This window comes from Ahaetulla prasina, chromosome 1 (genome assembly GCF_028640845.1).
Source record: "Ahaetulla prasina isolate Xishuangbanna chromosome 1, ASM2864084v1, whole genome shotgun sequence".
In the NCBI taxonomy this organism is placed as follows: domain Eukaryota; kingdom Metazoa; phylum Chordata; class Lepidosauria; order Squamata; family Colubridae; genus Ahaetulla; species Ahaetulla prasina.
This window is the reverse complement of record NC_080539.1, coordinates 286163388-286178951: the sequence shown is the minus strand read 5'-3', so window position 1 is coordinate 286178951 and position 15564 is coordinate 286163388. Positions and strand designations below refer to the sequence as shown.

The window sequence follows — 15564 nt, the reverse complement described above, 5'->3', positions numbered from 1 at the left end:
CTCTGAAGCTCTGTTGGGGCTTTTTTTCGGAAGCTTAGTTTCTGATGCTTTTTTCAGCCTCTGAAACCTCCATTTGAGAAGCTGGGCGGGGCTATTTTCGGAGTATAAGACGCACCCAGATTTTCACCCTCTTTTTTGGGGGGAAAAGATGCGTCTTATACTCCAAAAAATACGGTAGTTTGTCTCCTAAAGAAAGTCAACCCTGATTTTCCTTTGGAAGGACAGATACTGAAGCTGAGGCTCAAATACTGTGGACACCAAATGAGAAGAGAAGACTCACTGGAGTCCTCCTTCCTCCTTCCCCCTGGTGTCAGGAAAGATTGAAGGCGAAAGGAGAGAAGTGGGGAGCAGAGGATGAGATGGTTAGACAGGAGGCGTTGAGTTTGATCAGACTCAGGGAGACAGTGAGGGGAGGGGGCTGGCATGCTATGGTCCATGGGATTATGAAGAGTCATACACAACTTAGTGACTGAAACAACAAGAACATTACAGTCTGTCAATTATTGAAACAATAATTCTCTTATAGCACATTTATGGCTATTGATTTACATGTTTTTTTGAGGGGGAGTAGCTTGTGAAGGTTGGAGGTTGGATTTTTTTTTTATTTGAAAGGAAGAAAAAAAAAATTACTTAACATTATAAAATGACCAGAATCTTTGGAGTGGTATTCGAATGAACAAATGAGTGAGTGAAATGAATGAAAATGTACAATAGTACAGAAGCAGCTCTAGACTTCGGACAAACTTTCAATGACACAGTAAATCTGTCATAAAAACATGATTTAAGATTGTATATATGATGGACCACTTTGTAAAAAAAAATGATAAGGTACCCAATGTAAGCTACTATTTGCAGACTGAAGTAGAATAGTCCATCGATTGCATTCTCCACCTCAGTGAAAACTAGAGTTTATATTATTAAAATTCACTTGTATTCCAGGCTGGCAGTAACATTTTTTTTAAAAAAAAAATCCTCACTATACCAATTTGCTGAATGGAAGCATTGTCCAATAAAAATTCTGATTCAGATACCAAAAAGAAGCAAACAGACACCACTAAGCACTTCCTTAAAGGAAAAATCTGAATTAAGTGGTGACCATACAAGTACATCCATGTTGTTTTCTTGACACAAAAACTGAAGAGTTTGCTACTGCCTCCTTCTGAGATGTTATACCAGCTTCCCTGTCTCTCTGGAATTTCCTGGGGGGGGGGGGGGGGGAGGTCCCATTAAATATTAACTAGGTCTAATACTACTTCACTCTGGAAGATCAGTCAAGGTTCGTTAGATGCTGCCACCTGCTGGAGACTGAAGGGACAGTATCACTCAAATACATTATTGGGGTATATTATCTTTTAAACTTGGCCAAAGGGAATGATATACAGCATATTGAAAGTAATTTCTGCTTTGAACTTTATAACTATATATCATGAATAGTCAAGTCCCCTCTCAGCATTACTTTGTGACCATACTAACAACACGCTTTTAATTTTCCAACCGTACCCACCAGCTCAAAAAGTTTCCCTAGCGTTTTCTTTAAGTCTGACCATTTCAGCCCAAACCCCTCTTGGAATATCTAGGAAAAACTTACCCAAAAGCCACTGCTCCCGCTATTGCCAATCCCAAGGCAGCCGATTTCCCACGGCCTCTAGCAGCTGTTAAAGCCACAGTGCTTCTTAGGGTTTTCTCAGAAATGGCTTCAATGAATTTGAGGACTCCTTTTGCCTGTCAGGGAGGAAGAGAAGCCACCAAGAAAGGAGATCGTGGATGGAGAAGGACATCAATGAGAACAGACATAAAGCAGGAAAAGAGAAAATATTAACAGGAATTATACAACATTAATTTAATCCCAACATATTTTGGCTTTTCTCAACAGTCAGGATTCTGCAAAATTAAAAGGGGACCAGTGGTGGGATTCTACCAGTTCAGGTAGTGGTAGTGGCTGGTAGTGGCGACGGTGAGAGGCTCTGCCCACCCGCCTGGACGCCATCACGGATGCTCTGCGCATTCCAAACCGGTAGGGAAGGTAAGTGGAACCCACTACTGAAGGGGACGTTATTATATCTGTATTATATCATATATTTTATAATACGGATAAGAAGAGATAGTTTGATGTAGCAGTTGAAGAGCTGGGCCTTCCTTAGTCATCAAAACTGGATGGATGACCTTGGGCCAGTTATTCTTTCTCAGCCCAATCCCCTCACAAACTTACTGTTGTGAGGAAAACAGGAGGCAAGATATTTGGGATGTTCGCTGCCTTGAATTGACCAAACTATATTTTAAAAGGTGGGATAAAAATCTAATAGTAATAAAATACTAATCTGAATGTAAGTTTACCTGATCCAGCGTTTTACAAACATCAACCAATGTGCCAACCGGTTGTGTGTCCTGTAAGCTCTCCTTTAGCTCCTTCAGTTCCAACTCACTAGGACTTTGGCTCTCTTCCTAAAAGAGGAAAACAGCTGTCTGAATCCAAATTAGCTATCATTAAGAGAAAAATGAGAATAATATATAGAAACCCCAGTTACGTTAAACATGAGCTACGTCAAAAGGGAAAAGTAACCTTATTGCAAATGCTTCCAAGAATTTTCAATTTCAATTTTGGGATGTTATTTCAAAAGAGGATGACAACATTCATCAAACTATACTGTGATCATGGTTTCTTGAGGGTGGGTTTGTTTCCCCCCAGCCAAACCTGCAGAGCAGGATGTAAGGATGACTAGATGGTAACCAAGTGGTTGTAATGCTCAAAAAAATACTCCTAAAATGAGAACAGTTCTATAGGAAATATAGGAATAAAAATATATGGAGATTCCCAATCCAGGTCCTGGTTGTCCCTAAGATACTTTTCAAACAGCAACTGGACTTTCTTGGGTTTTTTTTTTTCCTTGAAAACACATCACTTCTCATCCAAGAAGCTTCTTCTCTTCTGAAGAAGCTTCTTGGATGAGAAGTGAAACATTTTCAAAGAAAGAAATCAAGAAAATCCAGTTGCCTTCTGAAAAGCATTTTTGGTACAGGGATAAATGATAAGAGTCCTTCGGGAGAAGGGCGGTATACAAATGCAATTATAAATAAATAAAATAAATAAATAAGATGAGGGTTAAATAAAAGCAGCAACAAAGTAGGCTGAAAAACAGAAATACTTTTACAAAATGACACAAAATACCTCAGTTTCCACAAAAAGTTCTAGAGTTAAATTGAATGTTTACTCAGATTTTTAGAATGAGTTGTCTTTTGTGAGGACTGTAATAGTTTTCTTCCAAATTAAGTCATAGTGAGGATACTCATAGGAATTTTTAGTTTTATTTGCTATAAATTTTCCTTACATTTTTTTTCAGATACCTCTTGGAATTCAAATTTCAAAGTTTTCCTGTGTTTGGAACAAGGAACAGCAGTGTCCTGACATAGAATAAGAGAAAGCTAACAGGAACACCTCTATTCTTTTTAAAGTCTATTGCTACTGCATATTAAATATTCCAATTAAATCCAAATTCAAATAATTACATATTTCATATAAGAACCCGAAGCACTGGTCACTATCAGGTAAATAAACGCACCTGTGACCGAGGTGGCAGAGCTGAAATGTTTGCAGCATGACTAGAGATGGGGAGGATATTCAGCTGATCATCAACAACTACACAGGTTTTACAAGAGGCCAGAGAGAGAATGAACCTGCAGGAGACAAGTGAGAAAATAATATTACAACAGAAGCTGGATTTTCTCAATGCACAAAAGACTTCTCCTCTTGCAGCCCATCTGAACATCAGGGCAAAATGGCTCAAGAGCTATATGTTTCAATAGAAGATCTCATGGTGCAACCAGAACAATCTGGAACTGAAAACACTCAAAACCGTAGAAATGACTTTAGGAGAAACCTTCCCATACTACCACCTCTTACAATACTAGACAACATAGTATCAACAGTAGAGACCTTCAAATTTCTAGGTTCTACCATATCATGCCATCATATTTGGCAACTCCAAATCTCAACCAGCAAATGCTCTGTCTTACACATTGGAAAAAAGAATCCAAACACTAAATACAAACTCGATGGACATTACCTTACAGATGACCCCCACCCTGTCAAAGACCTTGGAGTTTTCATATCCAATGATCTAAGTGCCAAAGCCCACTGCAACTACATCGCAAAAAAGGCTTTAAGAGTTGTAAACCTAATCTTACGTAGCTTCTTCTCCAGAAACACTACTTACCAGAGCTTATAAAACATTTGCTAGACCAATTCTTGAATACAGCTCGCCTGTCTGGAACCCATACCACATTTCAGACATCAATACAATTGAACGTGTCCAGAAATATTTTACAAGAAGAGTTCTCCACTCCTCTGAATACAACAAAATACCTTATGCCACCAGACTTGAAATCTTGGGTTTAGAAAACTGAGAATTCGGCCGCCTTCGACAGGACCTGTGTTTACTCATAGAATCATCTATTGCAATGTCCTTCCTGTTAAAGACTACTTCAGCTTCAATCACAACAATACAAGAGCAAACAACAGATTTAAACTTAATGTTAACCACTTCAATCTTGATTGCAGAAAATATGACTTCTGTAACAGAGTTGTTAATGCTTGGAACACACTACCTGACTCTGTGGTCTCTTCCCAAAATCCCCAAAGTTTTAACCAAAAACTGTCTACTATTGACCTCACCCCATTCCTAAGAGGTCCGTAAGGGGCATGCATAAGAGCACAAACGTGCCTACCGTTCCTGTCCTATTGTTTTCTTTCATTATATCCAATCAATATAATTATTACATACTTATGCTTATATATATATATGCTTATATATTATATAGTTACTTTCATGCTTATGCTTATATATACTGTTGTGACAAAATAAATAAATAAATAAATAAATAAATAAATAAATAAATAAATAAATCTCACAATCTAAAATGGACACCCAACATCAAAAACATCATCAAAAAAGCACAACAAAGAATGTTCTTTCTGTGCCAACTCAAAAAGCTCAAACTGCCCAAGGAGCTGCTGTTCCAGTTTTACAGAGGAATTATTGAGTCTGTCATCTGTACCTCTATAACTGTCTGGTTTGGTTCTGCAACCCAATAAGACAGACACAGACTTCAACAGATAATTAGAACTGCAGAAAAAAAATTGCTACCAACCTGCCTTCCATTGAGGACCTTTATACTGCACCAGTCAAAAAGAGGGCTGTGAAAATATTTACAGACCCCTCACATCCTGGACATAAACTGTTTCAATTCTTACCCTCAAAACGACACTATAGAGCACTGCACACCAGAACAACTAGACACAAGAACAGTTTTTTCCCCGAATGCCATCACTCTGCTAAACAAATAATTCCCTCAACACTGTCAAACTAGTTACTAAATCTGCATTACTATTAATCTTCTCATTGTTCCTATCATGGACCTCCTCCCACTTATGACTGTATAACTGTAACCTTGTTGCTGGTATCCTTAAAATTTATATTGACTGTTTCCCTATGACTATCATTAAGTGTTGTACCTTATGATTCTTGATGAACGTATCTTTTCTTTTATGTACACTTAGAGCATATGTACCAAAGACAAATTCCTTGTGTGTCCAGCCATACTTAGCCAATAAAGAATTCTATTCTATCTATTCTATGAAGACATTGTCAGAGAATTCATGACAGGCAGAGACATGGTAACAAGGTCAGCCAATGAATAGGCATAGCAACTGGGTCAGCTAATATTTGGTAACTGAAACTAGTCTGTTGAATTGAAACTGAAATTCATCTCTGCTGTTCTCTCCTCAATCAATCAATCAAGTGGAATTTAATACATTCTGTATGTTACCACTAGAGAGCAGCAAACATTTTGAAGTGAAACCACTTCTGGTATGAGAAAAACGTTTCATTCAAACAACACATAAAGCAAATAGATTAAATTTCCTAAGTTGCACATTTGCTAACTTGTATAAGTGCTCAACTTACCTTTCATTAAATCTGCCAATCACATCCTGATGTGCCTCTGTTCTATAGCGGGAGTGAACATCCTAGAAAAAGAAGAGAATCTTTATGTGAAACTTGAATAGCCATGTACTTTTCCATACAATTTGACACAGCAGACCTGGTTGCCTGCACTACCTTCCAAGGTCCACATATCTCTAATAGCTACATTCCTAACATTTTAAGTTTAGCCCTGTCCAAGATTTTGGGGAAAACAATAAATCAAGTAAATAATTGATTTATTTAATTTATATGCACTCCATTCTGTCCTTCTCAGGAGGTGGGGGTTGCTACCCCAAACAACTTGGCCTCCCAAATATGCTATGGTGGGGGGGTCAAACTCAATTTCATTGAGGGCCGCATCGGGACTGTAGTTGACCTGGGGGGGGGGGCACTGGGTGGGCGTGGCCAGCTTGACGCCACTCCCCAAACTGCTGGCTTCACATTGGGTAGACCAGGCCAAAGTAATGCATTTACATTTTCCAGGCCCGGATCCAACCACATCCTTGAGTGGGCCTTGAGTTTGACACCCTTGCCCTATGGGAAGGGAAAACACCTCCATCCCTTCAAAGAAGCCTTGCCCTGAAACAGTTCACTTTCCTGAGGGAGAACACCAGCGGGCCTCTGGTGGCTCAGACTGCTAAGACAGTCTGTTATTAACACAGCTGCTTGCAATTACTGCAAGTTCAAGTCCCACCAGGCCCAAGGTTGACTCAGCCTTCCATCCTTTATAAGGTAGGTAAAATGAGGACCCAGATTGTTGGGGGCAATAAGTTGACTTTGTATATAATATACAAATGGATGAAGACTATTGCTTAACATAGTGTAAGCCGCCCTGAGTCTTCAGAGAAGGGCGGGATATAAATGCAAATAAAAAAAAAACTGAGCCATTCCTCAAACAGGATTGCTAAGGATTTAGGCAAAGGGCCACCCAAACCTCCCCAGCTGAGACTGGGATTCTGTGGAGGGAAAGAGTAAAAGTCATTAACTTCAATTATCAAGAGAATGTCTCTTTAGCTGGACATTATAATCCAGTGTTTCTCAACTTTGGCAACTTTTCTGATGTGTAGGCTTCAACTCCCAGAACTGCCCAGCCAACAAGATAAGCCCCATGGTTCACCACCAACCTACTCTCTATTGGAAAAGTTTACCTCTGCCATGAAATGTGAACAATGGCATCAATGCTTATGACAACAGGGAGGTTCTATAAAGAACAGAAGTAGGGGAATAAAGCTTTTAATTAAATTAAAACAAATTAAGGTCTGGAGGCAGTTCATTTATTTCCCTTTCTGCGCAGCAACATTAATACAGTTTAACAGAACAACAGGACAGTTTATAAACCAAAAATGTACCATGGTCATTGTATAAAGTTGCTTCAGGGAATTCATTGTCCTCAGAAGAATTGCGATGATACCTCCCCCTTCCACAGTTTCAATCGTTCGAGCAAGGAGATTTGGAGTCAAGGCTTCAAAGTCCTGAAGAAAGTGATGGAGGAAATTTACATACTATTTCCGGGTGTGCTCAGATTCTATCAGCACCGTCTCCACTGCAACCAAGATAAGGCTTCTACCCTTCAGTTTTGCAATTAGCAATTTATTCTACAGCAGAATTAACCAGAAACTCCAGCACTTTGAGTTTATGTGGACTTGAATTGTCCCCCTTCTTGAACAATTCCTGTATAACCAAGCACCCTTTTCTTATTATCTTTACAAACCATCATCTTTTCTCTCTGAAAAATATATTCTTGCTCGTTCATATTCTTTGCTCTTCCCTTAGAAGCATGACTGACTATAATGTAAACACTCTAAAGAACCACCATATTCTATTTCGCCTACCATCTTCACAATATTCCAGGATCTTAGAAGCCACGTCAAATTAAGAATGGGCATTGGGCAACTTTCTTATGACCAAGGACCAGGCTCTTTTTAAGTCTGACCTTCAACTGTTACAGGATGGAACTTGGGATAAAACAAGTTGTTAAATAAAACAAGTTGGCAATCCTTATGATTTATATTGATATATTGACCATCAATTGTGTTGTAAATGTTGTACCTTGATGAACGTATCTTTTCTTTTATGTACACTGAGAGCATATGCACCAAGACAAATTCCTTGTGTGTCCAATCACACTTGGCCAATAAAAATTCTATTCTATTCTATTCTATTCTAAATTTAATATACTTATTTCGCTTTCTAAACCAAAACCAGTACCTCTATAAACTAGGACAAATCAGCATTTTTTCAGGGCTGTAGGAATTTTTAAAGAGTGAAGTGGAGGCCTCAAGCTTTTAAGAGTTTGCAAATCTTGTTGTTGCTGTTGTTGTTAGTTGCGAAGTCTGACCCATCACGACCCCATGGACAACATTTCTCCAGGCCTTCCTGTCCTCTACCATACCCCGGACTCCATTTAAGCTCACACCAACTGTTTCAGTGACTCCATCCAGCCACCTCATTCTCTGCCGTCCCTTTCTTCTTTTGCCCTCAATCGTTCCCAGCATTAGGCTCTTCTCCAGTGAGTCCTTCCTTCTCATTAGGTGACCAAAGTATTTGAGTTTCATCTTCAAGATCTGGCCTTCTAAAGAGTAGTCAGGGTTGATCTCTAGGACTGACTGGTTTGATCACCTTGCAATCCAAGGGACTCGCAGGAGTCTTCCAGCACCATAGTTCGAAGGCCTCAATTCTTTGACGCTCAGCTTTTCTTATGGTCCAACTTTCACAGCCATACATTCACCCCAAATCACCTAAATATTTTGGCCTCATCATTCAATGGGTACTTAGGGAGCTACAAAAAGGATCAGTAACTGTAAGTGAAGCCACATGTACTTTCCAAATTCAGACAAAGATGTTTACCTAGAAAAACTATCCTATATAATCTAAATATCTTCCCTAAACCTCCAATTAATCCATTTATGCTGACTGTAATTCATAGATATTTCAAATTGATCTTAATTGAAATGTTTTAATAATTTTTTTTCAAATACTGACATCTGATATTGGATTATATTTTAAGCATGTTGAATAAAGTGATGCAAGAAACAGGTAACCAGGCCAAATGATCTGTAGCAAGGACTATCTTCTTACCTGGAGTACACACATGCCAAAAGTATTCCCAAGGATTTTGTGTGTCTCATTGTAGTAACAATACCGAATGTTTGTGGCTGCTATGAACAGTTCAAAGGGGTCATCTTGCTTTAGATCTAACATTCCAGATTTAATTTTCTTCTGCAACTGTCTCATTCTTTTTTTACGGTGGCTGAAAATGAGAAAAGACATCTTAGAATGATTAGATTTAAACAAGCATAACCCTATGCATGTTTACTTAGAAGTAAGTCCCACCATGCAAGATTGGGTTTACTTTAACCGAAGATGCAGAAAATTGAACCATTAAGGAATCTAAAATTATCCCAACTTAGTTGTTTATCTCATGATGCATGAATATTATTGTGATTCAGGTAGAGGCAGAATAAACAGGCACTTAAAAGAGCATTTTTTAAAAAAATGAGTAAGTGGTGGGATATGTATTCTGATTAGGAGTTACAAGTAAAACAAATTCAAGTAGGCCATATTATCCGGTTAACAGCGGTCCCCCCCCCAAGGCAGCATTCTAGGACCCACACTCTTTCTGCTTTACATTAATGACCTATGCAATCATATTAAAAGCAACTGCGTCCTCTTCGCTGATGACATAAAATTATTCAACACCACTGACAATGCCACTACCCTACAAAGCGACCTTGACCATGTGTCCAAATGGTCACAGAATTGGCAACTCCAAATCTCGACTAATAAAGGCTCTGTCCTACATATTGGCAATAAAAATCAGAGCACCAAATACAAGTTGGACAGAAACGACCTAATAGAGGTCCTCAAGACTTGTGGACTTCAACTCCCAGAATTCCTCAGCCAGCTTTGTTTTGTTTGTTTTCAGTCAGCTTTGCTAGCTGAGGAATTCTGGGAGTTGAAGTCCACAAGTCTTAAAGTTGCCAAGGTTGAAGACCCGTCGTTGCCAAAAAGGCATTAAGAGTTGTTAACCTAATTTTGCGAAGCTTCTTCTCTGGTAACATTGTATTGCTAACTAGGGCATACAAAATCTTTGCCAGACCAATTCTCGAATACAGCTCATCTGCCTGGAATCCACACTGTATATCGGACATTAATACGATTGAGTGGGTCCAGAGATACTTCACAATAAAATAGAATAGAATTTTTTATTGGCCAAGTGTGATTGGACATACAAGGAATTTGTCTTGGTGCATATGCAGCAAGAAGAGTACTCCACTCTCTACTCACAATAGAATTCCCTATGCCACCAGACTTGAAATTTTGGGCTTGGACAATCTGGAACTGCAGTGCCTGCGGTATGACCTAAGCACAGTACACAAAATTATGTGCTACAATGTCTTACCTGTCAATGATTTCTTCAGCTTCAACCTCAATAATACACGGGCAAACGATCGGTACAAACTCAAGGTAAACCGCTCCAAACTCAAATGCAGAAAATACGACTTCAGCAACAGAGTGGTCAATGCCTGGAATGCTCTACCTGACTCCGTTGCTACATCCTCTAACCCTCACAGCTTCAACCTTAAACTGTCTACCGTGGACCTCACCCCATTCCTAAGAGGTCCGTAAAGGGGGCGTGCATAAGCGCACCAGCATGCCTACCATCCGTGTCCTGCTGTCCCCATTTATTTGTATTCAAATTTTTTTGTTCATATCCATGTTTATATTTATACCTGCTATCTTGTACATGTTTGACAAACTAATAAATACAAATAAACAAGTGATGAAAATTAACATTAAAAGTATATGAGAAAAAGCATCTTAAATTAATGCATATTGCAAGGACCTAAACTTGTTTTTAACTGAAAGTTCAGTAATAATACCATCAAATTATGTTTTATGCACATTCTCATTCTCAGTAGAAGGAAAAAAGACAATTCACCTCTGAAGGCTTTGACATAGTAGAGGTACTGGGTCACTCATTACATTTGGCAAATGCATCAAAATGACATATATCAAATTTTGCTTTCTGAAAAAACACTCAAGATAAATGAATACAGGTAGCCTTTGGCCTAGCAACCATCCAGAGTTATAGAAAACCTCCCCAGAACTACTGACAACCCAGTTTCAAAGTTCTGACAGTTCTCTACACCCCTCCATCCTGGGTGTGGCCACGTGACTGCATTTTGGGCTCTTGGCAGCCGACCCACATTTATGACTATCTGCACATGACCACAATTTGTTTATTAAATTTGTATATTGCTCATCTGTCTATTCAGACCATCCTGATTTACTGTTCTTTTTTAAATGAAAATCACTGTTTACTCCTGTTTTCTTTCAGGAAAAATACCCATTGGGTACAATGGGCTTGCTTAACAGCCACAGCATTCATTTAACAATCATAGTGCTTGCTGAAGCATTTGCTTAATGATCACAGTGTTCATTTAATGACCATGGCATTCATTTAATGACCACAGCATTCCCTTAACAACCACTGTAAAAAGGTTGTAAAACTGGGTACAATCACATGGTGGGCGAATTCAACGACCAGCACAACTTACAAATGTAATTTTTAAATTACAGTAGTAAGTCAAGGTCTACCTGTACCAAGAGAAATCAATATATCTGTAAAATTGCATACTGAAAAGATTTATAAGGGCCTTATATAGATCCTGCAGTTATGGGCAAGATAATTTAAGCAAGCAGTAATGCTACTGTGAAGCAAATTAAGCATGGGAATGTAATGCCCTTGATGCAACTGTGAGCATGAAGAAACACTGTGGATTTATAATTTATAAATTATAAGAGATTTATAAATTAAAACTACCACATTATAAAGTGAAAGAATGAAATATAAACTAGTTTACCTGCTAAAGCCCAGCTCTTTCTTGTAACACCACAGCACTGTGGGTCTAGCCTTTACAGCAGCTTTGGACAACATATGATGAAGTATGACCACCTGCCAGGTGACAAAACCAAGCATGATGCTTATTGCTTCTGTAGGAATATATGTACAGCATTTGTGAACTGAATCAGGAAATGTCAGTATGACAGAGAGCAGCTATGCAGTCTCAGGATAAGACACATCTGGTTTAAAGACCTGTGGATAGGTTCATGCCTTCATACTGAAGCAACTTTTTATCTTCTGCATAACCCAATTATTCACAAGCCAGTTTCAATAACAGAACTTTGAGAAAATTTGAGAAAATCAGGGTTCATTTAACCACGATGCAGCATGCCATCTCTCAGCCCAAGCTACTACATGTGGTGGCTGCTTCAGGATAAACAGTAAGTTATCCCTGCATACTGCCTTGCATTCTCAAGAGGAAATTCGGGATATAAAGTACATGTGATTTAAAAGAATACAACTCAAAATCATTTCTGTCACTAAAACATCATCAAGCAAGTGAATTAGCAGAATGCAGCGATCTCAATACTCGCAAGACCTTGTACATATAAACAAAGATGCTACTCACTGCATCTATTTCCTCTACATGAACAAATCCATAAAAAGGTGATGTGTGAAAACAGTCCTAGGAAATAATCCCTGCATTTAAATATAGCCTGGTGACCAGGATTGGCAGGAGGGGAGCCTGTGTTCTTTTTACTCAGCTCAGCAAACAAAAAAGGCCACTACGGAAGGCTTTGCACCAAACATACCGTAGAAATGCTGCTATAAGGAGCCAAGGTCAAAATACAGCCTCCCTATCCCTTTTGTGTCTGCTTGCAGAAAAGATAGCAAGGGAAAGAACAATGGCTAGCAATGTTTGCAAGCTTAATTTCACGCCTTGTTATATGATGGAAAGCAAGGACAACTCCATGTGCCCTATATGCACATCAAGTTTGTTACCCTATCCTGCTAGGAATAGAAGGATTCCCACCTACCACCACCAACTGAAACAAAAATACTTATAAATGGGTGAGGGAGTCATTTTACATTCACTGAAAACAGAAGATGCTACTGAAAAGTGGGAAAGAGGTGAACAGGAAGAACAGAAAAGACTTCTGCTGCCTGTGAATGTCAACTTTTTAAATAATAACTAAACTGGTATTAGGTACCATCTTTCTCCTTTGCCCCCTTTCCTGCCCTGTCATCTCTTTTTGTCACCTCTCAACACAGTTTCTTCTTTTCCCTTCCAGCCATCAGCTACTGGGGAGAGGAAAGTATGTGTGGGTTTCTATATGCCAAGTAGCAGTGTTTGTAGGTGCTGATGAGAATAGATTAATTGCATGAATGGGATAATTGTTTCAGAGTTATTTAAGAAATTAGTAATTCATTTCTTTCTTTTATAAATATGCATCTGCATGTGCATGGATGACCACAAACATATATAGAGGGATCTCCAAAACTTATTTCAGCTGGCAATATGTAGAAGAAAGCAATGAACCTGGTTGTTTTAAAGGATTTTTTTTTTTAATTTGAATTTATATCCCGCCCTTCTCCGAAGACTCAGGGCGGCTTACATTGTGTTAAGCAATAATCTCATCCATTTGTATTTCAGCTGGCAATATGTAGAAGAAAGCAATGAACCTGGTTGTTTTAAAGGATTTATTTTTCTGTGTTCCTACATCATTCTTTTGACTACTTTTCCTTTCTCACTGGGAGAGGTTAATCTTTGATTCAGGCTCAACTTACTTTGATATAAACACAATGTACATCTACTTCATAGCTATACATCACCTGATCTTTGCCACGATCCCCTACTATAACAAAGAGGGTCCTCTGTCGTTCAGCCACTCCATTCTCTATTTGGATCCGGATACGATTATCTACTTTCTTGCGCTGCATTTTCAGTGGCAGATCCTGTGAAGTTTGTAGAAGTTATAACAAATTAGTCTGCATGCTGTCTCAGTTGAGACAGAGGCAATGGTCAATGGTAAAATGCTTCTCGTTCAAAGGGTTCATTTTTCAATGTTCAATGTTGCTGTGCACATTTCTACTCATCCAAGCAATTCAAAGGCATTCCAGTGAAGCTTGTTTTTGGACTCATTTTAAGGCAAGGATAATGCGCTCCCTATGTATATTTTCACCGAAGTAAGTTCTCATTTCTAATTGGGCTTTTTCCTAGGAAATGTATTTAGATTCAACATCTTGCTGTTGCAATGACCAAGAAAATGTTTGAGACTGGAAGTTGGCAAATGGGCCATTTTCGGCCTCCGGGGGGGGGAGGCCGTTTTCGCCCTCCCCAGGCTCCTAGAAAGGCTCTGGAGGCTGGGGAGACCAAAAACCAAGCCTACTGTGCCATCAGGTGCCAGAAGCGAGGGGATCAGGGGGCGGGTCGCACGCATGCAGGATGCATAGAATTATGGGTGTGAGCACATGCACATGCGACACCCCCACCCATGGCACGCAATAGCAAAAAGGTTAGCCATCACTGCCCTAGAACAAGGGTTTTAGGGATTTAACAGATAATAATTTAATAGATTTCAGGGGATCTGTGAACTTGGGATGGTTAAAAAAAATTACAATCTTATTTTTACTAATCTTTAATTGAAATGTATGTAGATTTCCATTCATTCATGAAAGGTGACAATATGGTAATTTATGTCCTCTATACTCCAAAAATGTTTGTTAACTTCAACAAATCTATCTATTGTCTAAAGTATCTTTTTCTCCAAAAGCGTATATTTGAAAATAGTCAACATACTTTGTATTTCAAAAAATTGTTTGTATCTAAATATTCATACCTATCATTTATATTTTGACAACTGTATTTGAACATAATTTGTTTCCTTTGTAATATAATCTACAACTATATATTTTATGGATTTGAATACATTTACTCTGAAAAAGGATTAGTTTTTTCATCAAATTCTCAAAGAGGTCCATGGTACAAAAGTTTAAGTAGCCATGCCCTAGAAATTATAGACATGTACCTTTATTATACAGCATTTATAACTAGCCTCATCTAAATTACTCTGGCAGGAAGCAAAAGCAAAATTTGTACAGTTAATCCAGAAAGAATTATTAAAAATTATAGTACAGGATACCAAACTGGCTTATCCTTTTGTAAAGGAGCTAGAATCACCTGTATTTATCAAGTTACATGTAAACTAATTGTAGCTGAATTTCCCCTTTTCTCTTATCTAATGTTAATTTCTGTTGCTGATTTTTTCCTACATTTTCTGTAATGTTTCTTATCCCCAAAGGGAATTAAGAATTGGCCTACTGATATTATATTGCATTAAACATATTTACTAAGATACATGGTATTTATTTACAGGTAAGTATCCACCCAATTTTTAACATGCCAACTTTTGATGCTGTGCCACTGTTGCATCTATCTTTCCTTTAATGGGATATAATAACTCAGGCTCATGAGATTCAATCATTCATGTCATGACAAAAAAAGTGCCTTTACTAAGCCTAAATCATAGCACAATAATCCATTTCATTATATTACAAGTTTTCACTCTAACTTTCTGAAATTAAATCAAGATATATATATATGACTGAAATTAGAAATCCGACTGTAATAAATCACAAACATTAAACCTCCAAGTTATATGTCTTGAAACTCAGACTGTCATATGTCTATGACTACTACATACGTTACTAAGCAAAGCAACGTAGAAATCTATCGTA

General features: G+C 38.3%; 1 protein-coding gene across 1 annotated transcript in view; it reads right to left on the bottom strand.

Moving 5' to 3' along the window:
* Positions 1-15564, bottom strand: part of NAT10 (N-acetyltransferase 10) — a 57399-nt gene that overhangs the window by 38104 nt on the left and 3731 nt on the right. Inside the window, exons 2-9 of the mRNA XM_058161633.1 lie at positions 13660-13782; positions 11846-11937; positions 9057-9228; positions 7328-7450; positions 5961-6022; positions 3558-3672; positions 2335-2442; positions 1589-1722 (exon numbers count right to left, since the gene is read on the bottom strand). Coding sequence (XP_058017616.1) covers positions 1589-1722; positions 2335-2442; positions 3558-3672; positions 5961-6022; positions 7328-7450; positions 9057-9228; positions 11846-11937; positions 13660-13767 — 914 coding nt within the window. The 5' untranslated portion in view covers positions 13768-13782. The remainder of the gene's footprint in view (positions 1-1588; positions 1723-2334; positions 2443-3557; positions 3673-5960; positions 6023-7327; positions 7451-9056; positions 9229-11845; positions 11938-13659; positions 13783-15564) is intronic.